Source organism: Ambystoma mexicanum, chromosome 9 (genome assembly GCF_040938575.1).
Source record: "Ambystoma mexicanum isolate Mex_15411 chromosome 9, UKY_AmexF1_1, whole genome shotgun sequence".
Taxonomy (NCBI): domain Eukaryota; kingdom Metazoa; phylum Chordata; class Amphibia; order Caudata; family Ambystomatidae; genus Ambystoma; species Ambystoma mexicanum.
The window spans coordinates 1442404538-1442430317 of record NC_090931.1 but is presented as its reverse complement, the minus strand read 5'-3'; the positions used below and the strand labels follow the sequence as shown (position 1 = coordinate 1442430317).

General features: G+C 44.6%; 1 protein-coding gene across 2 annotated transcripts in view; it reads left to right on the top strand.

The window, feature by feature from the left end:
• The window catches only part of CFAP65 (cilia and flagella associated protein 65), an 825303-nt gene that overhangs the window by 311982 nt on the left and 487541 nt on the right, over positions 1 to 25780 (top strand). For both annotated transcript variants that reach the window (XM_069616861.1, XM_069616860.1), the window contains exon 13: positions 24420 to 24665. In XM_069616861.1, the coding sequence (XP_069472962.1) occupies positions 24420 to 24665 (246 nt within the window). The remainder of the gene's footprint in view (positions 1 to 24419; positions 24666 to 25780) is intronic.

Sequence of the window (25780 nt, the reverse complement as noted above, 5' to 3'; positions counted from 1 at the left end):
TTCTAGAACAGGAACCTACTCATATAGAAACATAGGTATTGGCTGCAGCATACACCATAGAGATGTAATGTTTCTAATGTTCCCATGTTGGATAGTAAAACGGTGAATGCTTCTGTGTCACACTTTTGCGTACTGTGAAACACATACTAAGTAGGTAATAATGCATCACTTACTACATGCTTGTACTACTACACACAAAACATTAAAAGACCACAATGTATACAAATATGGGGCTTATACAGGGAGAGTAAAGTAAGTAAACAAGAGGCAGTATCATGAGCCACTGTGTATAACCAACATGATTATCTTTACGCATAGAAATGATTGCTGTGTTTCAGGCCTGCTTCCCCTATGCATGTGCATCACAATATGCGATTGAATTCTAAGGAAAGTACTGTAAGAACATGTGAGAATAGCAACGTCTACAAATGTAATACCTTTTGAATTTTAAGTTTTTGACTGTCTGTGAATAAACTCACCTGTCCTAGATATGTCGGTGAACAAAAAAAGAAGGGGCTAGACGTGATGGCTTCAGTGATGTCATCAATCATATCTGTGATGTCATCTTTGATGTCATGGGTGTTATTCTTAGCAGTGCACGGTGGTGGCTCGAGTTATGGTTGCTTAGCTTACCATAACTGGTGAATTTCAGGGGGTTTTCGGTTTTACTTGGAACCATAACGTCCCTTTAACAAAGTTTTTTCACTGAATTTCATAGCTTTTTAGTAGTGCAACTTAACCATAATGTCTAGGAACATCTGACTTCATTGCAGACCTTCCAGAGAGTGCCACATGACCATATGCTGGCGCGCACCATGATGACGAGTCCGAGAACCCGTACGCACTTCACAATAAGATCTGTGCTTCGCGGACAGTTTGGAACTGCATTTTCTACTGATCTAGGAACTTTCAACTTCAAAATTTCCCTTGCACAGCTCCAACACCTATTCCTACTCATCCATTAACAATCGAGTACACAGTACATACTTTTAGCAAAACTGACATTTATCTTCAAATGGCGTTTAGCTAAGTCCATCCCTCCTCCCCAAGAGACACCCGCACTGCTATTATCAAGGAGCATGAGAAACACTGCCCCCTACCTTAGAAATAACACACGTGCAACATTTTCCCCTGTCCACCTGCCCCTCCATATTAGTGTTTGGTGCCTCTTCCCTCATTCCCCTCCCCACCTTTCGTTCTAAGCTCTCCTGCCAAAAAAAATCCATCCAAAAACAAAATAACTGTTCCTTTACGAACCACCTTTCACAGTTAAAAAATAGATCTAAAAAAAAAACGCTTAGACTCCATCTACTTTATATTTCTCAGTAAAGTACATAGACTCAATAAGATTTTCCAACATTTCAATTTGCATTTTGTGTTATACAAATGGGAATATTGGGGTGTTCATCCTCCATTCCAGGGACTGGAACGGTGGATACCGGCCCAGCAGCCCAACTTATCAGCCCAAACGAAGCGAGGGTGGATAACAAGGTCTCTGGACCATTATCCCCCCGTTCCAGCCCCTGAAATGGGGGATGAAGGCAATTTGCAGCCTAGGTTCCCAAAGCGGGAACCCGTGGTACTAAAAAAGAGGATTTTTCGTCCTACACCTAGGAAGGCAAATCCTTTTCTAAGATGGCCATCGTGGAAAGGGAAGGCGGGGGTTCCATACAGGGCCCCTCTTCGCTTTCCATGGCAGCCTGCAGAGGGCAAAAATAAAACCCTATGACCATATTATCACGAGCACATTTTTCTTCCCTTTCAAATCTATCCTAATTTCGAATAACTTTACCACAAAGCCAGTCCCAGGTGGACATGGCCACTTTAATCCTATTTTTTGTCCCTTCTGGTCATGGCCAGTAGCCAGATTGTCCGGATCATGACCTTATTCCATGACCCGGACATTCTGGCCACTGCCCATGGCCACAGGCTACCCCTCAGTCACTAAAGCTATACCGCTATTTTTTTAACTACATTATGACACTTGTCAAATAATAAAAATCTGCCACATTTGTAAAACCATGCTTGTAGATCCTTACCAATGCGTCTTACGCAAGTTTGCTGGAAATCCACCCACGTTTTATCTTTTCAAAAGTGTAAAATAAATGCACATACAATCGTCATATAAGCTACCCCCACTTCACAAAATCCATTCAGACTTTACGAAAACATTTATATCCAGATCTATAATCTTTTTGCAAACCTTTGTGTACATTTATCAAATGGCACCACATTTATAAGCCTTTACATTATTTTGGGACCCCCCACCCCTCTAATTTTGCTCCCTCTTGACAGAATCCCACCAAACTTCGCAAACACATTTATATGTAGAGCTATTATCAGTTTGCCAAAAGAAGTGTAGATTCATCAAATGACACCTCATTTATAAGCCTTTGCATTATTTTAGCACCCCCCCTCTAATTTTGCTCCCTCTGCACAAAATCCCACCAAACTTTGTAAACTCATTCGAAATCGGGTCCGAAATATCCCATCCCACCCTCATCACCCCTCACCTCCCCAGAGATTATTTGATAAGTTTCACAAGTGCAATGCACAGAAAATATTATTGTCTCGAGGGTTCGGGCATGTATTTCTATACATACGTTGATCTATCCCACAAACATTTACAATGCACCTTACCTGACTTTTCCTCTTTTATAAACATGCGAAATCTTGCAGCAGGGCGTGGCCATCTTGTGCTAATCTTATCCATTGCTGCATCGGCCTAAGGTAAACTGCCCTGATGTCACTAAATCATATGCCCCTCCCCTGAGCCTCACATCACCAAACCCAGTGATATTCTCCACCTTTCTCGATGATGTTCCTCGTCAGCGTAGCCAAACGCGCCCATAATCACCTATGTGACGTGACGCAGAACCCGAAAATCAACACACATCGACTCACAACACACCACGTCACAATTCGGAATATTAAACCGTACTTTAAAAGAAAAAACAACACTGTACAATTTGTAAAGTACTTTAATTTCACAATAAACGCTCCGAGAACATCTGAATATTGCCATATTCAATCAAATTGCAAATTTATTTCTTCGCTTGCGATCCAAAATGTTTATCGTGAGGCACGCGTTGTTCTTTTTGCGTACACAAGGTGATCGTTTTCGGTAAAAGTAGTGCTTTGGTCGCACAGTGAATTCCAGTGCTTCTGCATCAACTTGGGGCTAGACCACCGTAAAGGATGTTATGTTGCTCCTAATCGCTAGTACAGCGTAAGGGCATATCGGCCCTTGGCGATCGTCCCAAAAAAGAGTAACTGTGATCCAGGAGTTCACAACTATGTTCAGCTGCCAGTTAAAAAAAAACGTCAGTTGGCATCTGGAATCTGACAATCGCAGAATGGCAGAATGTACCTGTTTCGAAAACATAACAGAAATATGTCTCACTAGCCGATCTTTATTACAATTTATCTATTGACTTATTAATTCGACAAAGAGTTTAAACTAACGATTAGCACAGACATGAAACAATCTCAACAGAGAGAAAACAACGTGGAAAGTGGTACAAAATTCGAGATGGTCATACATTAAATTTTAATTTATTTAGTGTGATTTAGTTTAAGTAAATTAAACTTTACACATATCAAAAAACAAACATACACAATACACGATAGATAAAACAGAATAAAAAATAGAGTACACAATATCGATATATACTCATCTTCACATGATTAGTTATCTAGGTAAAATAACTTCCTGTATCAACCACAGGAAATATTAAAAAGATGAAATTAATATTGCCTGTAAAAAGTTATGCTGATACTCAATTCAGGATAACCTAAGTTACAATTAATATGGTTATTTTTGATCACACTTTATAGCAGAGGGCCCAATTTAGATTCAATCCTTGTCCATATGTTGTATGAAGCCGCTCATATTCCCAGAGTTTATGCACTATTGCCAAAAAGATCGAACGCCAATGGTTCCTAAATTATGTACATATTTGGCTAACATTGCCTGGATGGATTTAGCTATGGCAATTAGTTAATAAATGTCTCGCACCCTCAGGAGTTTCTGCTCGTTTGCAGAGTCAACAAATTCAATCTTCAATCAGTATTTTTGCTCTATATCCCAAGTTCATCCTAGTGGGGAGTTGTTCCAGTCTTAGCAAGATGATGAATCGCCTGAGTCGAGTTGCTGGGCAGAGATTTAGGTATGCCTGGGGCTTCATGAAATCATAGTGTCTGTGGTGGACAAACTGATATCTCTTTAGCTTGCTCAAATGGGCATAGTTTTCTAGCCAGTCCCATAAGGCTACCTGCTTATGGAGCGCATTTTGCACTGCTTTCGAATAGTTAGTTCCTCTGTTAATGAAATATTAGTGTTGAACCTGGGGGAACCGAGTGGTGGTCTACATGCACCTCGATTGCTGTTAGAAAGACCACTACGCACAAAGGAGTTACTTGCGATTCATTGCAATATGCCACACAGAACAAACAAATACAATGTAACCCAGAAAAAATGTACAGATAATAATAAGTTAATGCTCGTTAGGTTATACAATCATCGAAAATCAAACTTACATTATATACACCATTTCCATTCTCTGGGTGTAACTCAGACCGTAGCGCACATTGCGTTCGCACCAACGATTCTTCATAAACTGAATTTACATGTTCCTTAGCCTACTTTTGCAATGCATAACGTTATCATATCTTCATTATTACAACCTCCTTTCATTCAATTCCTTTCGGAATGATCCCTTTCTCTCAAGGTCAAAAAACAATTGAACCTTATACTGCGTGTCCGATACGTGGGCTTCCTTAGCTCGCAAGCAAAAATTCAAAGCTGGTGACCTTCACTCAGAATCAAAATACATTCTTACTTTGCCACAACTTGCCTCACTGCATCCATGAGAACTTTTATTCTGATCCGCGTGCATCGGGCACCTGAGGTGCCAGGTTCTAGGGGGCGCCAGTCTGACTCCATTATTATTTTAATTACATTTTAACACAGACATGAATAGCCCTTTATTTGCTGCGCTCTGGGCGTAGCACCAACACATCAATTTATAAACATCAAGCATTTTAATTAAGAGTGTAAAATAACCTGAAATTGCTTCTATTTAACATTAATAAATATTGGGCAACCAATATAAACAATATAGAGGAACGGGCATTCGGAATGTAGTATTACTCTGTAATACCACAAGGTAAGGTTGGGGTTGCAGACTGCAGAAGCAACAATCTATGTTTACAAGTCAACAATTCCATGATTATATATCTCCATCCCTTGAATGCCAAAATGCAATCTCTTTCGCCTGTACTTTAGGCACATATTGTGGAATACCTCCAAATGTATGTGTGACTTTCACGACAAAAAAAACACACGTCTTTTGCTTCTTGCAGCCATATCCCATCCCATCCTCATCACCCCTCACCTCCCCAGAGATTATTTGATAAATTTGACAAGTGCAATGTTGTGTTTTTTAATTTGTTTTTATCGCGATGTCCGCGGACACCAAACACGGATCCATCGAAACAATCCGACGCACCTCACGCTTCAACCTAACCAATCAACGAACACGTCCCATGTCCGCGGACATGACGCAAGCCGATTAGCCAATCGGTGTCCTGTCCGCTGAGCGAACAGGGAAGTGTGTCCGCAGAGCGGACATAGATATCACAAATCTTTTGTGACCTACTTTTTAGTCGTTTAAAAAAAAAAACTACTGGACGGATTTGCCACAAATTTGGTGAAAATCCGTCCAGCGGTTTGGGTTGTAGGCGTGAGCAAAGTTTTTTTTTTTTCCCCATTCAGTCTATGGGAAAAAAAGACGTTTTGGGACCCTCCCTATAACTTTGCCCCCCAGGAACTGCACGAACATTCAGAGGGGGCCATGTACTTTTTTTTGCAAAGTTTGGTGAGGATTCGTCCAGGGAGAGCGAAGTTATAAGCCTCCCAAAGTTATAAGCCACCCAAATAGTGCTCTTCCTATGGGATTAACAACTTAACCATTACTACACAGCCACTACCGTGGCCGTGGCCGTGGCTGTGTTTCATATATATATATATATATGTATGTATATATATGAGCAGTTCCAGAAAAGCAGGCCCCACGTGACAGTGTAGCAAACCACAGTTCACTTCACAGCACTGACAGGTGCTCAGCTGGAAAAACAGACCAAACCCTAGACCACCACCGACATAGGAAAGCGGTAGAACTAGCCAAAATTGTTTGGGGGAATGACATCCACAAGCCTCTGAAGACAAACTGGGACATGGTAGACAATGGGCCATCATTGCAAGATGGGTGTGTGCTGTAATGCTATTTAGCGACTGTACTGATTCTTACACCTCATGGGAGGGAAAGACGGGCTAGATTGTCCAGGCCTAGTTAACCTAATGGAAGCAGGAAGGGAAGCAGAAAGGGTGGGATAAAGGAAGCCGGAGGGTGTGGTTTGCTTGGGTGAGGTCAGAGGAGGAGCAGGTGGAAGAAGCAGAAAGGGTGGGATAAAGGAAGCCGGAGGGTGTGGTTTGCTTGGGTGAGGTCAGAGGAGGAGCAGGTGGAAGACGAACAGTCCATCAGGCGGAAGGAAGTAGAATGTGGAGGTGAATTCTGAATCTGGTGAGGTTTTGGTTAGTGAACGAAAGTGGTATTGCCCTGTGAGTGCATGTGAAAGTGTAATAAGTGTGTTTGAGGGAGGAAGTGTAGGGAGTGAATGTGAAGATGTGTATGTAAGTTAAAGAAGGGTGTTTCAGTAGAAGGAGGGGAGCATGAGGGAGTAATTGTATGAAGGAGTGAGTAGAGGAGGAAGTAGTAGTAGTAGTAGTAGTAGTATGGTAGAGGGAGTAGTAGGGTCGTGGAGATGGTGATAACATCAAAGGGTAGATTTGAGGCCTATGAGGAACAAGAGACATCGGAGGGACAAGGGGGGAGAAAAGAGAGTAGAGGTTGGTGGAGTTGGAGGAGGAGAGTAGTAGTAGTAAGAGATGGCAAGAAGAGAATGTAAGCATGATGGGAAGAAGACTGAGTCATCTGCAGGGCACAATTCTCTACCCCTTTAGAACACTAACAAGTAGATACATTCCCTCTCTCCTCATTATTTATATTGTGCAACAGAAGCTCTGTCCATTTATTAGTTTACACGCCTTCCTATTTCCTCACCCGCCGTTCCAGTTGCTGGGTCTCATCTACTGTGCCAATCTTAGTATCTCCTATCTGCATCTAGGACATCCCGGGGGGTGCGGGGGCTTGTGAGATGAAATCTGTGTACTCGATCAGTGTATAATATATTCTGTGTAGAATCTTAAACTGCATCAGTTGAAAACATGTGTAAGGATATCTTCCCCCACGTCGTCTTTGTAAAATCTGAACCTACATCTCGCTTGTTCATTATAGGGCAGAGATTTTCATGCATCCACCTCCCAACTGTGCTGTTGCCTGTAGCAGGGTGAGTACAGGTGGCTTGGCAGGTTGGTCTGGCCATAATCTCCTAGCACCGCCTGTTTACTAAATGCTAAGAATTTTCCAGCTAAGGCGCCATATTCATATAGTATATCTGGAATTGCTCAAAAGCGACCGTCTTTATATAATTGCCTCTGCCTCCTGGTGTTACAGCCATTCTACCTAATATATTCAATCCCTGAGTTGATACAAAACTCAGGATTTCCAACTCAATAATCATGAAAGACCCTATTGGGTCGTATGGTATTCCACGTTGCTTTCTTCTGTGCTCTCTGTCCCATATTAGGGATGTGGTATATACCCGTTTGGTGTTAGGAAAGATGTGTATTTTAGGCAACTTTTCCTCAAAATTCTTTGGACCGCCAAACTGTTTGCTTTTGTGTTTGACCTATCCTGACTTTTTACAGAGAAGTAAAGCCTTCAGCTTCACTTCCCTGGCCATTTTGTTCATTTTGTCATGGGGAAACTTATCATTCCTTCAGACAATATCAGTACTGGGAAACTGTTTCCCTTTTGTCTTTTACTTTTTTTACCTGTTTCGGTAACTTTTCTTACAGTGCACACAGCATCTTGCAATGCCGTGCATGGGGATTTTTTTGTATCACCCTAGACTTTTAAACTGGGGATTTATGGTTGCTATTATATGTGCCTAAGGACTAGTTGGTAGCTAAAGCATTACTATTTCTGCATTTATGTTAGTGTGCCCATTCGCATTTACAGCCTCTGGCTACTAAACGTGGCTAGTGTCCCAAAATGGCCATGACACAAGGTTTTTTTGCTTGTCTTTTGGCCATATTGTTTCTTGGACTTCTTCCTGCCCTTTCAGTTCAGGAAATCCCTAATATGGTCATGTATTTGCCCAGGAAAGCTGCTTTCTCAGGCTAATGTCTGCCATTTGTGTGTGGACCTTGGAAGTTGGTTGGGACTGTCTGGTCCCAATCCACAAACTGGTGCCAGAAAGTCTAGTGTGCATGCACAACAGAAACCCACAGTGGTCCCTGATTGGACCACTGTTGGCTGAGTGCTGCAGAATATTGCTGTTGGAGGGCTGAGTTTGATCACTCAAACAGAATTTAGGATCAAAAGAGTCCTGCAGCCCTTCCAGTAGATCCGCAACAGAGCCAAGTATCCTGTGTTGCTGTGCAGCTGACTGCAGACCCGTCAACGTCTCATGAAGAGGCCTTGTGACCTTTCCTGCACCTGTCCCGGTGAAGCTCTGCTGGACTATCTGATCTGTGAAGGCCCTTCAGTGCTTCGATCCTTGGACTGGTGGTACCAAACGGTCTCAATGTGTTCTTACGTTCCTGCAGGTTTGAGCCCCCAGAAGTGTCCCTAGACCACCTGGTGGACTGACAAGCTCTGAATTGAGCTACCACACATAATCTGTTACTTATTGTATTCCAATTACCCTCTGCGTGTATTTATTGCTACTTAATCCCTCTTTATTTTGTGTTGTATAATGAAGACCTTTGAATCTTGTGTCCTTAGCTTAACATTGTCTGTTGATCCCCAGCCATGATCGCATGCCCTCCATGTACAATTGACCTGTATGCGTTTTAACTTTAACTTCCTACTGTTTAAAATGATCTTGGGTCCAAGACAAGGGGTCTCATTACTAGCATGCAGCTATTTACAGAGGATATCCTGCCATACTAGCTTATCATTACTGCCGCTTGTTTTGGTGATACATTTGTCAAATTATGAGTGGCAGGAGATAGGTCCTGCTTACCTCCAAATTTGTAATATGGTGGTGAGGTAAAAAGTGGTAGTAATTCCATTCCTCAAAGATAGAACTAGCAATGCAAATGGGTGGGCATCATGATAGTCTTGATCTGCTTGTCAGAAATTCTTATAAATTTAATCCCAGGGATGTGGTTGTACACAAAATTTAAGAGGAGCTGACTGAGAAAGGTCCAAAGACACCTGGACCCATAATACAGCAATGCAAGATAAAGAACTAGTGGAAACTTTGGGAAAAGAAGACTATGACATAATTCGAACAGAAATTAATAATAAACTGGACACGTACAAGAATGAGCTTGAACAAAAAAAAAGTTAGAAAATTCAATAGAAATACATATGATTACATTAACGAAGAGGTATATACATGGATGGATAGATATGGACCATCACTTCCCAGGAAACAAATTAGGAACAACTCTGGCAATAGATCCAGCTTGGATTCAGAACCATCGAGAGACACAACAAGCAGAGCCAGTACAGTTCCTACGAATAACATTAACACCAACACAGAGACAACCCCTAGTATACCCAGCACACCAGGAGTGTCTTTTTTTTTTTTTTAGGAGCCAGAAGGAAAGAACCCGCAGAGGGAGGAGGAAATCCAAGAGAAGGTTCATTAACGAGGCAACAACTAAGGAAAACGTAGTCATAAACATTTCTGACAGACCTTTGACCTCAGCGATAGAAGCGACTTTTCAAAAGGCTTACGTTTTGTACCGACATATGGTACCACCCTCCTTGACAGTAAGATTTTACTTTACAGATTTGTGAGAAAGCTTAAATTAAGAGGAGTCTTTGAACTCGATACCTGTGGCCAAGACAACACCCAACAGGAAGAACCAGAATACAAAGAATTGTCAGTTCATACCTCCTACAACTGTTCCTTCAGTAGAGATTTTTCAAAGATGGGTAACTAGGGATCTTAAAAAGATCTGTTACAAACGTCCACAACATATGAACTTGAAACCCCATGAAATATGATTGATCAGGAATCTATACAGTACCAAAGATATTACTATTCAACCAGCAGACAAGGGAGGGGTCTTAGTTATTCTGAATACTAATGATTGTGACGCAGAATGTACGTGACAGTTGGAAGACCTTAACATCTATGTTTCACTAGATGGGAACCCCACGGCTTCAATCAAGCAGAATCATGAAGAATTACTAAAGACGGCGGAAGACCTAGGGTGGATCAATAACAATACATATGCATATTTACTTACCCCCCATCCAAGAATTCCCAATTTTTACACTCTTCCAAAGATGCACATATATCCCCACCAACCACCAGGTGGACAAATAGTAGCAGGGATGAACAGTATCTTACAACCCCTGGGCAAGTACATGGATTAATTTCTGCAACCTTTGATTCAAAGCACACTTACTTAGATACGGGACACCACACATTTTCTGCAAATTCTGAAATCTACCACGTTCAATCCGGATTACATAATATTTAAAGTAGATGTTAAAAATCTTTACAATTCAATACCCCATGACCTTGGAATGGAAGCCATACAGTGGATGCTCTTACAAGAATCAGAGATTGGAGCTCGTAAATAATTCATTTTGGCACTTTTACAATTTATTGCAGAAAATGTGTATTTTCAATATAAGGACAAATTCTTCCTACAAACCTCTGGAACATCAATGGGGGCCATAATGGCCCCTCTATACGCAAATTGTTCTATGTTTAAATTTGAGGCCAACCACGCTTTGTCTAAAACTGACTGGAAAAAGAGCATCCATTTGTGGGTAAGATACATTGACGACTTTTTCGGAATCTGCTCTGGCACAGAGACTGATCTAATTGGCTTTTTCAGTTATTTGAACAGCATAGAGGCACAAATTCAGTTCACTCCAGAACAGAGATTAATTTCCTAGATGTCAAGATTAAAACCATCGACAGCTATAACACCAATCTTTTCCGTAAGGAGACAGACAGAAACAACTTACTCCATCGTCTCAGCTTTCACCAACCAAAGCTTATTCGGAATCTCCCGTACAGCCAAGTGCTTTGCGTCAAACGTATAGTCGTTGATGCCACTGACTACATCAAAGAACAAACCGAAATGGGGAAAAAATATGTGGTAGGTGGATATGAAAACAGTAAGGTTGAAGCAGCTACATTAAGGATCAATTAAACAAATCGTGAGACTTTGCTTGCGAAAACCACAGAGAAAAAAGGAACAGTCCCTCTAGTATATGTCTCTAAGTTTTCATTACAAAGTCACAGAATTAAGAATATCATTAAGAAAAGCTGGGACATCCTCATTTGCAATACAAGAGTGTAACATTTGATCAAAGAACCTCCCATCTTCGCATACCAAAGGAATCGGAATCTAAGAGATAAATTGGTTTCAACAAAACCTCCACCCAAGGAACCCAGCACACGAGCCGGGACCTTCCCTTGTCTACATTGTGCCAATTGTGGATTTGTAACAAAGAGCAATTCAATCAATCATCCACGCACTGGCGAAAGCATAAAACTGCGCAGCTATGGAACTTGTGATAGCAGCAACATCATCTATGTTATAAAATGTCCATGTGGACTTTATTATGTGGGCAAATCAAAACGGACTGCTAAGACGAGATGGAACGAGCATAGATCATGCATTAGAAATTCCAACATGAACTCTCAAGTAGCACACCATTGGGTGGAAAAGAGACATAATCTCTGTCAAATCAGATTCCAGATCTTGGAAGTGATACCAAAGAATAATCCACATGAAGATATGAACCTTAAATTAAACAGGAGAGAGACATTTTGGATAGACCGACTTGGGACCCTAATGCCTACTGGACTTAATGATGAGATTAATTTCCATTGTTCTATCTGATTATGCTTACACCGTTTGCATATAGGTTATTGTAACGTGAATTATGTATGAGTCTGTATGTTCATTTGACACTGTCCTCCTCTAATCTTGCAGATCCAATAGTAGGTAACACAACCAATGTAGCTTGCACAGGCACTGTATGGGGAAGTAGCACACCTCCTGCTGTTGTCCCAAGTTAACCAATTAAGTGTGGTATACCTTACTAGCCTTCATAGGCAGGTGAGACCAGTTTATGTACCTGTTAGTACACTTATTTGACCCAAGGGTACCCCATGGTACATGTCTTGGTACCTCCTACCGTATCTCAGATTTATTGGGCCTCATTACGAGTCCGGCGGTAACCGCGGCGGTAAAACTGCCTGGTTACCGCCGGACTCGTATTACCATTCTGCCTCCGTGATTCCCGGAATTACCGGGGTATTACAACCCCGGTTTTCCGGGAATCACGGAGGCGGAATGGTGTTAATCCCCATTCCCATCGAGTCCTATGGGACTCGATGGGGATCATGGAAACACCGGCAGCATCTCGTAATGGTGTTTCCTCGTCCGCCTGCAGGCGGGCAGTGTTAAACCCGCCAGGTCAGACCTGGCGGGAACCTCACCTCCCGCCTGCAGGAGTTGTGATCGCCCGACATGGAAACAACGGTGGCGGCGGGTTTACCGCCACTGTTGTTTCCATACCGGGCGAGTTGTAATGAGGCCCATTGTCCTTGATATCCAGATTTAATGTTACCTGCAATTCAATGCAAGTTATTTAATATCTAACCATTCTGGATTAGGAAGCCTGAGATCTACCCTTAACTATATTTTCTGATACTATAATCACATCGTTACACCATATACCTTTCATACAACTGTATTCCCTTTGGGCATACCGATACGTCCCGATCCGCTCTCACAAGGGGATCGGGACACGAGGCACCGAGGGCGGCGTCACACTACCGGGGGCTCTGCTCTACGGCATCTACGTCGGTTGCCATCGAAACGGGTTAACACGATTTAATACACCCACCTTGGCGCGGTCCCCAAGGGCGGTACATTTTTTACTACTACTTAAGCTTGAGTACCTTTCTCAGATGAAAATTATCACATTTCTTTCACCGAATACGTAACACTGGACGCCGCTGGCTAGAGCACACCCACTGGCGTGCCTAACAACGGCATCTAGTTACCACAATAACCCATCTTTAATTGCAATAATTCTCTCACGCATGTGGTCAGCAGCGGTGTCCACACGTAGATGTGCCTGCGGGTAAGAAGACCCTTTGACACACGGAGCAGAAACCAATAGTGGTACTATAAACATATTATCTACACTAGTCTTCTTCTAATTTCAGCAGTTGAAGTACTTTTTCATGGACTGCTCAGAAAGCCATTAGACCAGCAAGCGCTCCCATGCGCAATCATTACAGTGCGCTCTTGAATCTAAGAAGCACGCAGGTAAGCGTTACAAGCTTCCCTACCAGTGACAACGAGAGAAACATTCTGCATAGTTTGTGCAATACCAACTAGATAATTATCTGTTTTTTCACAGTGCCGTTTTAAACAAAGACTGGTCAACATTCAATCATGCAGTTTATATGCAGAATTAAGGTAAAGTGACCAGACGCTTACAAGTATAGAAATCAGACAGCATTATTTAAACATTTTATTACATGTTCTGTTTTCCTTTTTTCTTTTGGGCTATCCAGTGAAACACAGATTCCTTTGGGTATGTTATCATACACTATCTATACCAGGGTTGTCCAACATGCAGCCCGAGGTACGCAATGCGGCCCTCCATGCCATTTTATGTGGCCCTCGAAGCCCAAGAGCACAGACAAAGCATTAGAGTTACTTTTGTATGTTTTGCATTTATTTTATACGCAGTGAGCGTTGTGGATGCAGTTTCAGGGTAGGAATCGTAGTCCACACACATTACGATTTCCATTGGCTGAGAAATAGCCAATGGAAATACTGTTACCATGCAAGGCAGGTCATAGTAGTGGAAATAAATAGAATAAATACATGTCTTGCACAGTAACACTATTTCCATTGGCTGTTTCTCAGCAATTGAAATCATAATCACGTAATGTGTGTGGGTGGAGTGACGGGCACACAGCGCCACCTTCACACATCTGCATTGCCGAGCCCAGGGCAGAGCCTGCGTGAGCCAGTAGCTCAGACCAGCCCAGTGTCACAGTGTCATGTGCGGTGCACACCGAGGCCTAGTTCTCCTTGCTTCCAGCAGTGGGAAGTACTGCCTGCTATATTTTCCGACGTATGTTTGCGGCATGCAGTGCTTTTGAGCCTCCGAGATACTGCTGGCCAGATACACCGAAACACAAGTATCTGGCCAGCAGTATCTCAGAGGCTCACAAGCAGTGCAGGCTGCCTTAATGTTTGAACATTCCACCTGGGGAGGGAGGGTACAATTTGCATCACGTTTTGACAAAAACCTCCCCTTTTGGGTACTGTTCAAATTGTGTCACAAAAGGAATGATTTTCCAGATGATTTTACCGCATGTGGGAATTAATTATTTGCCAAAAAGGCTAGACAACACAAGCACACCATCCATACTCGGAAAAGCAGCACAGCAGGTAAAATGCCTGAGGATCTATCTAGTTTTTGTTTTTGCAACTGACAAGTGCTAATCTGGACGAGGAAAAACAGCCCTTGGGAGGTGTCCGTGCCCCTGTTGGAGGAAGCCAGCTGGGGAATTAATTTTCAGAGCGCATAACACCGTAGCCCACCAGATCCAAGACACTGTGGGCTTTACAGCAGACACCATGAGGTCAATTCCCTGCCCGGTTCCTACAACATGGCCCTCCGCTTTGCTGGAGTGATCCGAGTACAGGTGCACCGGCCGTCCTTGGGCGCTGGGAGAGGAGGGCACCCGGCCATATCTAGTTGTTCATACTTTAAGATTGTGCTCACATTGCATTTCTTCACTTAGGTTCACCTTTGGGTAATCACTTTTCCACATTTTATCTGTTGAATTGGATTATGCTTCTTTCATTAACACAGAAGTAATGAATGTATTACAGTAGATAAGCTGCCATATGTATTGGGCACACTGCACAGGCAGCATCAATCATGAACACAGAAGTAATGAACGTGTATTAGAGAGATAAGCTGCCATATGTATTGGGCACACTGCACAGGCAGCATCAATCATTAACACAGAAGTAATGAACGTGTATTAGAGAGATAAGCTGCCATATGTATTGGGCACACTGCACAGGCAGCATCAATCATTAACACAGAAGTAATGAACGTGTATTACAGAGATAAGCTGCCATATGTATTGGGCACACTGCACAGGCAGCATCAATCATTAACACAGAAGTAATGAACGTGTATTACAGAGATAAGATGCCATATGTATTGGGCACACTGCACAGGCAGCATCAATCATTAACACAGAAGTAATAAACGTGTATTACAGAGATAAGCTGCCATATGTATTGGGCACACTGCACAGGCAGCATCAATCATTAACACAGAAGTAATGAATGTGTATTACAGAGATAAGCTGCCATATGTATTGGGCACACTGCACAGGCAGCATCAATCATTAACACAGAAGTAATGAACGTGTATTACAGAGATAAGCTGCCATATGTATTGGGCACACTGCACAGGCAGCATCAATCATTAACACAGAAGTAATGAACGTGTATTACAGAGATAATCTGCCATATGTATTGGGCACACTGCACAGGCAGCAGTGTATTACAGAGATAAGCTGCCATATGTATTGGGCACACTGCACAGGCAGCATCAATCGTTAACACTGAAGTAATGAATGTGTATTACAGAGATAAACTGGCATATGTATTGGACACACTGCATGTTCTCAGGCAACATCAGTCATGCTTTGTACAGGACAATGCTGGCCTAAATTGGGAACAACCAGGATAGACATGTTGTTACAGAGGCATCATTTTAGCAGAACCAGCATGACAGTGTGTTACATCAGTGACAGTGATGTCTTACACTGTGGCACATAGATAATTAAAATGTGTTTTTTTGTAAAATGTTATTATCTGCTGTTGGTGACATGGAATGTTCATGTTCCCCTTTAGAACTGATTATAAACTTATGGCTTTTTGGTCACCCTTTCTGCTGTAAAATGCACCATTTCGACCCCATATTTGGAAAAATATTCTTGGAGGGGGAACCCCCACCCCAAACCCTCCCTAGATCCTTATAGCACCCTCGCTACGCTCGGTCGCCCCCACTATTTCAGGAAAATATGAACACATATACACTGAAAGAAATCGCAAGCAACTGACCTCGGATCATTTGATGGAGAGGCTCTCTTAGACACTCACTACCCCTGACACCAAAAGCTGTCTTTGGGACTGCATGGCACATCATTGCCTGTGATGCTATTGTGTCAAAGGTCTCACAATATTGCTTTTTAATATACTGCTTTAGGTGAGGTTGTTTACTTTTGGCTCACCAGCCCACTGGGTGACAAAAAGCGAATGCTTCGGCCCCACATTCAAAAAGGTTGGACAAGCCTGATCTATACCATTCCAAACTGTATTAACTGAATTATTCTGACTTTGTTGAACGTTTGAATTTACTGTACATGATTTTGCTAATTGTTATTACAAATAACCAATTGAGTTTGGTATACCTTACTAGCCTTCATAGGCAGGTCAGACCAGTATTGAAGGAGTATTATATATATTGAAGTGAATGCTGACCTTTTGACTCATTGAAAAACTATCACAGAGCTGATAAACCATTTTTTGAGCACTACAACGATCTTCGTCATTAATTTCGGATGAACAAATTACTTTGAACTATTCCTACTCTTAGCGAAGCAGTTATACGAGGGGGAAAAGAAGAAGCAGGGACTCTGGTAGCTTGGAGACAATTGGTAGCTACACTGTCTGAGCCTGATCAGACAAGTAGGAATGATGGAGGTTCTTTGGGGGGAATGGAAGAAGGAGCGCCCTCAGAATTGGTGGTGGATGATGGTGATGCGGGGTCGGCTCGGGAAAGGGTGGGGGGGTAGTTGGGGGAACGGGAGAAACAACATGGAACTGTACATGTGAACTGGAATGTCTAATTATTGTAACACGTTTGGTTTTTCATGTTGGAATTAATAAAAATTAATTTTAAAATAACTATTCCAACTCTTGACCTATTTTTTGCTCTGTAATTGCCTGTAGTAACCCTGAGGGGTACAGTCTGTGAGCGACTGATTAGCTGGATGACTGTAATATAGCTTCTTGCATTGCAGTGATTCCATTCCTGCCACTTATTTACTGCACCACCTTACCCTGAATGGAACCATGGGTCTAGACCTAAAAGACTATTATCACCCGAAGTGGCCGTATGAGGTGGACATTTTAATGCACTTGTTTTATAAATCATATGATAATGTATACAAAAGTGCCTGCTTACCTATATTTAGAGAGGGTTCAGACAGTGTCGAACTGCCTTTTTTAAAATCTCCAGCATGGGGGCTGGCATGGATTCATATGCTCCTGAATACTCCCTGTCGCCATGCGGAGAATCCTCGGTAAAAAAGAAAGCAGTTTCACTTTACACTGAAAACTGCTCATCTCTTCTATAACCAATCACTGTCCTTTGGGTCATACTGCCCCCAGCCAATGATACTCCTATGCTCCACCCCTGGTGGCCATCTTCAGATTTTTACTGCATGTTGCAGTTTTGGGAGTTCTCTCATTTTTCTCCTTGATAATGTTGCTATTTTTTCTATTTTTGTGATCATTTTTGATAGTTTCTTCAACCTTTTTCATCTTCAATTGACGTGCGTTGACTGCCGACTACGGGGACCCGTTGTCGGCAAAGATCAAGTTCCATCGTTGGATCTTCTTTCTGCGAATTCTGCAGGCCCAGGCGTGGGTCTACATCTCACCACAATGATGTCCAACGTGGGCAAGAGAAGTCTCTTCAGGGCCTGCGAAAAATGAGGCCTGAAGAACGTTTATGTTGAGGATCGGCACCTCAAGTGCTTGTATTGTCTACATCCGGACACGTTAAGACAGATGCGAGATCTGCCGCGGTTTCCCGGGGAAGACCAAGAGAGACCATTATCGCAGGTTGGTGGCATGGCTCAAGGAGGAGAATGCCTCTGACGCGGCCTCTGGGCACAGTCATGCCTTGTCAAGGACCGGCTGGTCCCATAAGCATGCTCCCTCTGAGAAAGAAAGGTTGAGGTCCTTTGTGGATGCCCCTTCCCAGGGGATCCAAAAGAAGGCGAAACACTATGCATCTGATGCCACGAAGGTCGCTGCTACTGTGGGTTCTGACTTGGGGAAGTTCCCGCTCCCCGTCTGTGTCACTGTCTACGGTAAACCTATCGGTTGGTTGGGTGCATTCTGCGAGGAAGTCCCTGACCCCTTCCAAATACCAGTGCAAGGACAAGTCTTCGATGGAGAGACCTGCTTGAGGCCCGTTGGCGACTCCCTTGTTTTCGTCAGCTTTGGCAAAGGCCCATCGATGACGCCATCATCTACCATGACCAACTTGTTGTCCACTACTTCGAATACTTCTACTTCGTCAACGGCCTCCCTCTCAACGACCATGACTCAGTCGACAACTGCATCTGCGACCACCTCGTGAACAATCCCGTTGACGACCCTGTCGTCGTTTCCACAGTCATGACTGCGATGACACCAAGGGTGGCATTACCTCCACGGCCTCCGTCTGCTGTGCCAGTTATGACTTCAGCGGTGAGGACGCCAGTTGTACAAGTTCCCATCATCGCCTCCTTCCTGAGGGATTTGAGTAGGGTGAGGCACTTGCTACCTCCGACGGACTTCCTCCCGAGAGCCATGAGGATGTCTCCCTCATTGCCTGTGGGTTCCCCAAGGAGGTCCCGTTACATCTATAGTAGCTCTGAGGGCGAGAATCTGCCTGAGGGTTACTACTCGGACCATGAAGGGGGCCCCACAGGCCCATGTGCTAGGAGGGATCTCCATGCTAGGAGACTTTTCAGCCATTTACCCTTCCTAGGCGTTTTAGCCCTGATCACTCCCTGCTGCTTCAGTCACTCCCCAGCCGGCGCCCAGAGACATGTCACAGGACATTCTCACCACCCTGCACACCTTGGTTTTGGAAATACAACAAAGTCCACCTGTTGCTCCTGTGCATGGTACTGCCAGAAGCCCTCCTAGGCCAGGAGTCCTCCTAGGCTGAGTCTTTCACCCTAGCCCTGCTGGGCCGAAGCGACAAGCTAGCTCTTCCGGGCCAAAGCATCAGCCGACGCCACTGTAGCCAATGCCACCCCATAGGCCCTTGACTCAAGTGGTGGAGAAACTGGCACGTACCGACACCGGTACTGACACAGATACTACGGCTACTCATACGGACAAGTATGATGATCATGTCCCTGCTGACAGGGAGCCGCTGGGTGTCGATAAGCCCACCAGGGCTTCACCACCGAACGAGGTTGGCTCATTCCACACCATGATATTGAAGGCGTCCACACTCTTCAGTTTGGTGCCGGTGGAAAAAAAGAAAGAGGGGTTTCTCTTTCAAGGCCGTGAGTCCTCGAGGATGACAGTCATGTCAATACCTTTGTTGGACGACTGTCTGAGAGGAAGATTTGGCCCTGATGAAGACTCCAAATATCGCACCCTCCAAGAGAGACAGGCTGGAGAAGAAGTACAGAGTCCTGGACTCGCCCCCCAGGTGCCTGAGATCGCAACCATCTCGGCCGCCGACAGGAAGCTCTCGTCCAACCCATCATCCCCAGAGAAAGAAGCTTTGATGCCCTGGGTAAGTGCATCATTTACACCACATTTTCCACTGTCAAGGCCGCCAATGCCTTTATCATTCTATCTCGCTATGACAGCGAGCTTTGTTATAAGCTCACGCCAATGTTGGATTTCCTGCCAGACTACAAGAAGGCCAAAGCCCTGGGCCTTTTCCAGGAGGCCAAAGTGGCCTCGCACCATGCTATCACAGTGGCTCCAGACATAGCAGATTCTGGGTTCTGCCATATGGGCAATGGGGTGGTGCTTCGTCGCCAGGGTTGGCTGAAGGCCACAAACGTCAGGGCGGACTTGCAGTCTAAGGTGGTAGACATGCCTTTTGATGGGGACAGTTTGTTTGGCAAGGCAGTGGACTAGATGATCCCAGCCATTAAGACTGATACAGAGACAGTGCGCTCTCAAGGGACCCTGCAGCAGAGGGGATCGTTGTCCTTTTGTTCCTCCAAAAGGCAAGGTCCCCAGGCCCTCCACGGGGTACACACCCCATTGTCAGTCCTCCTGCTTCTCAACCCAGGAAGCCTACTAGGGCCGCTCAAAGGACTACGGCAGCGGAGGTCAGCATCATCAGTGTCCACAGGCCAGGAAGCAGATGCTCAAGCAGGCCTGAACTATCCCCCCACTTTCGCACCCCATTGGGAGGCCGGCTAACAAACTTTGTTGTATAGTGGATATCCATCACCACCGACAAATGGGTGTTGGACGTTCTTCAGCAGGTGCATGCCTTGGAATTTCAACACAGGTGCCCTCACATTCCTCCTGTGGTGTGTTAAGAACTGCACATGGCCCAACTGTTGCAGGAGGTTCAAGCCATGTTACAAAAAGGGGCAATAGAGCCTGTCCCTCACTGACTCAGTGGCTCAGGAGTGTACTCCAGATACTTTCTGGTAAGGAAAAGTCCAGAGGGTGGTGGCCAATCCTAGATTAAGGCACCTCAACAAGTACTTAAAGGACCAGAAGTTCAGGATCTTCACGTTGCAAAATGTGCACGGCCAGCTGAAGGAAAGGGATTTTCTGGCAACCCGGGACCTGCAGGATGTACACTTTCACATCCCCATTCATCGGAAACATCAGAGGTTCCTGTGTTTTGTAGTCCATGGGCAGCACTACCAGTTCAGGGCCCTGCCATTCGGCCTGAAGTCTGCCGCAGGGTGTTCACAAAATTCTTCGCCCCGATAGATGCTCATCTACGCTGCAAGGGGATACACGTCTACCCTTATCTGGACTACTGGCTCATTCGCTCCTGCTCTCCCACGCTGCCAACCCAGCACATGGTGGAGACCATACATCTTCTGACTTCCGTCAGATTCTCGATCAACTATCCGAAGTCCTGCGTGGTACCATCGCAGCACGCTCTATTCCTAAGTGCCCGTCTCAACACGGTTGCATGTCTGGCGACTCCCTCGGAAGCGAGGGTGAAGGCCATTGTAGGGATTGTTTAACGGCTGTCAGCAGTGTCCATCGCAACAGTCCGGTCCGTCAAGTCTTTGCTGGGCATGATGTCTTGCTCCATCCACCTGGTTCCATTTTTTTTCAGGCTCTAGATGCAGCCACTCTGGTATTTTCTAGATGCCAGGTGGCAGCAGGTCTCAGGCAATTGGGCAGACAAGATCACCCTCGATTGGGCATTCCTGCAAGTTGTACAGTGGTGGGCTGTGCACCCTCATCTCACTCAAGGAGCCCCCTTATGGTTTACCTCAGTACCAGGCCACAGACACCACAGACACCTCTGTGGAAGGTTGGGGGTCCCACACGGGACGGTCTCACGCCAGAGGAGAAGGGCTTACACATAAACATCCTGGAGCTGCAGGTGGTCTTCTGGTCCCTCAAGTCGTTCCAGCCGCAGCTACAGGGGAAAGTTATGCGGATCTTCACAGACAACACCACCACCATGTTCTAAATCCGGAAGCAGAGCGAGATTCATTCTCCTGAGCTCTCCCTGGAGGCCGTCTCCTATACCACTGGACCATTCTTCAGGACATGGTTCTCAGCCCCTTTCACCTAGCAAGCACCAAGAACACCATTGCAGACTCACTCAGCAGGGAGCTGTGGTCCTGCCATGAGTGGGAACTTCAACAAGCGCAGGTGTCTCAGCTCTTCGGCAGGTGGGATGCTCCCCAGATCGACCTCTTCGCGACAGTGGACAACTCCAAGTGCCAGAGATTCGCCAGCAGGTCTCAGCCGGGGACACCTTGTTCCCGTGGGACGAGCTCTCCCTGTATGCCTTCCCTCCGATTCCACTCCTCCTACGTGCAATCAGTGCACTCAGACGTTGCCATTGCAGGATGATCCTCATCCCCCCGGCTAGGCCGTGACAGATCTGGTACCCCGACCTGCTCAAGCTATCAGTGGCTCCATCCACCCGGCTGCCTCCACTCCCAGACCTTCTCTCCAGAGAAAAAGGAACAATACTGCACTACGACCAGCGTCGTTGAGCCTCACGGCCTGGCTACTGCAGCCTTAGGGTCTGTGTACTATGCCCTACCGCTGGAGAGCAAAAAGAAAAGATTCTGGCCAACTACAGCAACAGGGAAAGCAGCGTTTCAAAATCGTATCATGTGACGGCAAGGGGTACATTAAAATGCACACATAGTTATTGCACATGCAGTAATGAGGGAGAGAAACATGGGGGAATGAAAAGCAGCTCATCACCCATATTAGGGTCCGTGCATGCAAGTCTATCTCATTCACTGCTCCTCCAATCATTCCCCAAAGAATTATATTCACCCCCATTTTCAATCATGGAGGCATATCATCTGAGTGACTGAACATCGCCTGCAGGAGAGCACTCCAAGCCTCCATATTTGAGACCCTTCTTCGTGGCTCTATACTTTTCCGCAGTCTCCGTCTTACACCACTTTTTCATATCCTCCCACCACATGGCGTATATCAGACCCTCCTCCCGTTTCTACGACATTGCTATTCTCCTTCTAGCCAAAATACCGTCCAGATCCATCAACTTCACTACATGTCTTCGTTTTTTCGGCCTGGAGTACACTCCCCAGCAAACCCTTTGCAGGGGTCCATTGATATCTGCACACTCCTGCCCTTTCTAGTGCCTGCTTAATTCACAAACGGAAATCCTGCATTCTCGTGCACTCCCTGTACGCCCTGCTTTTAATGATCTGCTTTAGCTTATCTTGCTCTTATTGCAAACGATTGCTCTTGTATCCCATCTAGATTGATAATCCATTGTGTAACTGCAGTGTAGTTTTATCGACCTTTATCCAAAATTAAACCTTTGTATTGGGTGTGTTCCCGACCGGGCTTAACTGCCCATTGGTTTACTCTGTTGGGCCTACAGAGCCCTCTTGCTGGACAAGAAACACATTTTAATATTTTGGAAAAGCGACCTTAGGCCCTCCGTGGATGAATGGGTGCATGATCTGTCAATTCTTTCAGGCAGAGAGAGGGTACCCTTTCAGGTAAAGAAAAAGCTTGATAAGTATGACAATTGGGACGCTTTAATGAACTGTATGTTTAATGTTGATTAACCACCCCCTTCACCAGCACCCTTTTTTCCCCTTGTTTTCTTCTTTCTTCCTTATATGTTTATAGAGATTGTTTACTGTTCATGATATGTTAAGGTTATCTTTTTACTTGCTTGCTTGATGTTCCCCTATTGCTGTTTGTGTCTTTTTGAAAATCCAATAAATAAAGGTTTTAAAAAAAGAAATGGACTAAGTCTTCTTTTTTATATGGGATTTTTCTAAAAGAATGTATAAAACATAGTTTAAAATATATCAACTATAATCAATGTATCCGGAAATGTCGGATAGCTGCTGGAGAGGGTGCACGGAAAAGGGCACATGGAGGCATATCTGGTGGGACTGTCAGGGTGTGAAGGGTTTCTGGAGGGAAGTTCAAACGGAATTGGCAAAAATATTTCCTGATGCAGCTGAAATGGGGGAGCGGGTGTGGTTGTGCGGATTAACGGACCTTCAGGCCAAAAGACTCCACAAAGCACAATGGAGAAGTTTCATGGGCTTAGTTATTGCATCTTGGGCCACAATCGCCCAGAACTGGAAAAAACAGAACCAGCCTGTAGTGTTTACTTGGCTACAAAAAGTTTGGTCCCAAATGACAATGGAAAAGATAACACACCACCTTCAGGTTCAGAAGAACTCCTTTACGAAGGAGTGGGGGGCGGTGCTGGAGTATTTGAAGTCGGACTATATGGAACAATGGTGCCCGCACAATATCAAAATCTCAGACATTTTTGGCACATAAACCTTTCTAGAAAGTAGAACGGCATGTGATCCTACTCTTCCGGAGGGTGGGGGGCTGAGTTTGTGGAATTGATGATTTGATGTTATGTTTAAGAAAACAATAAAAATATGTTATAAAAAAATATATATATCAACTATGACTGTTCCGGGTCTTGTCTAATGGCAGAGCAGGATTTATATGTGAGTATTCCCAGGCAAGGGAACGATTGTTTCTAATAACTAACCTTTCTCTTCTCTCACTGCTGTTTGTTGACATCAACAGTTTCAGTTCCCCACTTTTGTTCATTGCTTGCAGAATTTCCCATGGTTCTGTGTTACCGACACAAGTGCTCCCTTGGTAATTTCACCTTATATATGTGTTTTCCTGGTAACATTTTAACAATAAACAGTCCTTTCCTTATTACTTTTGCCTGATCTCATGTGTTATCCTTTTTTTCTAGTTATTTCCCGCTGTGAGTCATGGCAGCCTATCCCATCGCAGCCTACTGCTTCACAACACTGGCAAGTCGCCTCTGACCTTCAGCGTGGACCAAAGCAGCTGCCCCTCTGCCCTGGTGAAGCCATCCTGCGGGTACATTTCTCCTGGTGCCCACAGCATCCTTCTTCTGAGAACCAAGCCAGAGGCTACTGTGCCACAGAAGCATTGCCTCTGTATGGAACTGAACTCAAGCAAGAATTATATCCAGGTAACACGAGGCAGAGGGGCTAGCGGAAAGACTTCCATTGCTTGCACCTAAATGAATGGTTGAAAGGGTCTGCCATTCTATAACTATTTACATTGTGTGGGAGGGTTAGACTCCATAAAGGGATGGAAACTTTGAGTTAATGATGACGGTTGAGAATGCAACTGGGCCTTTACCATTCCTATTAGCTTAACTGGGGCATTACAGAGGAGCCTAAACTGCTTGGCCTTACTCTCTGGAGCATAGCACAGGCAACCTGATACATTTTCAGCATCATGGGAAAGGTGAAGCTTAATTCCTTAAGCACATCGAGCACTGCACCCACACCCAGGGCTGTCCACCCAGGGCTGTGAGCGAGCCTGAGAAACTCGGAAAGAAAAAAGGTAGCGTTTTCAAACACAACCACGTGTGTTTCTACCTGCCTTGGCTTTCACTTTGGGTCTCCGGTGCTCCCCCAGGAGAGCACCGGAGACCCAAAGTGAAAGCCACGGCAGGCAGAAACACACGCGGTTGTGTTTACATGCCGCTGTGTTTCTGCCTACAGCTGCTTCCCATTTGGGGCTCTCGGGCTCCCCATGGGGAGCCCGAGAGCCCCAAATGGGAAAGCAGATTTAGGCAGAAACACAACACCGTTGTGTTTGAAAATGCTGCGGTTTTTCTTTCCAAGTTTCTCAGGCTCCTGCGAGCCTGAGAAACTTGGAAAGAAAAAACGCAGCGTTTTCAAACACAATAAAGTTGTATTTATGTTTGCAGTCGCTTCAAAAGCAACCGCAAACATAAATGCAACGTTTTTAAAGCTGTGGTTTTATTTCTAAGTTTTCCGGGCTCCTCCAGCCCGGAAAACGTAGAAAAAAAAACGCAGCTAGTGTTTATTTTTATTAAAAAAATAGCACTTACCGAGATGCAGCTGCAGCTTTTCTGCCTGTAGTCTCCGGTCCCCGTCCTCCGTGTACAGCACCAATGAAGGAAAAGCCACCCAGTGGTAGCTTTTGTTTACTACAGCTGGCTGGCTTTTCCTTAATTAGTGCCGCAAAAGCAAAAGCCAGCACAGGCGGGCATCCATTTCACAAAATGGATGCGCCCATGTGCTTGCTTTTGCAAATTTTGAGCTTGAATAG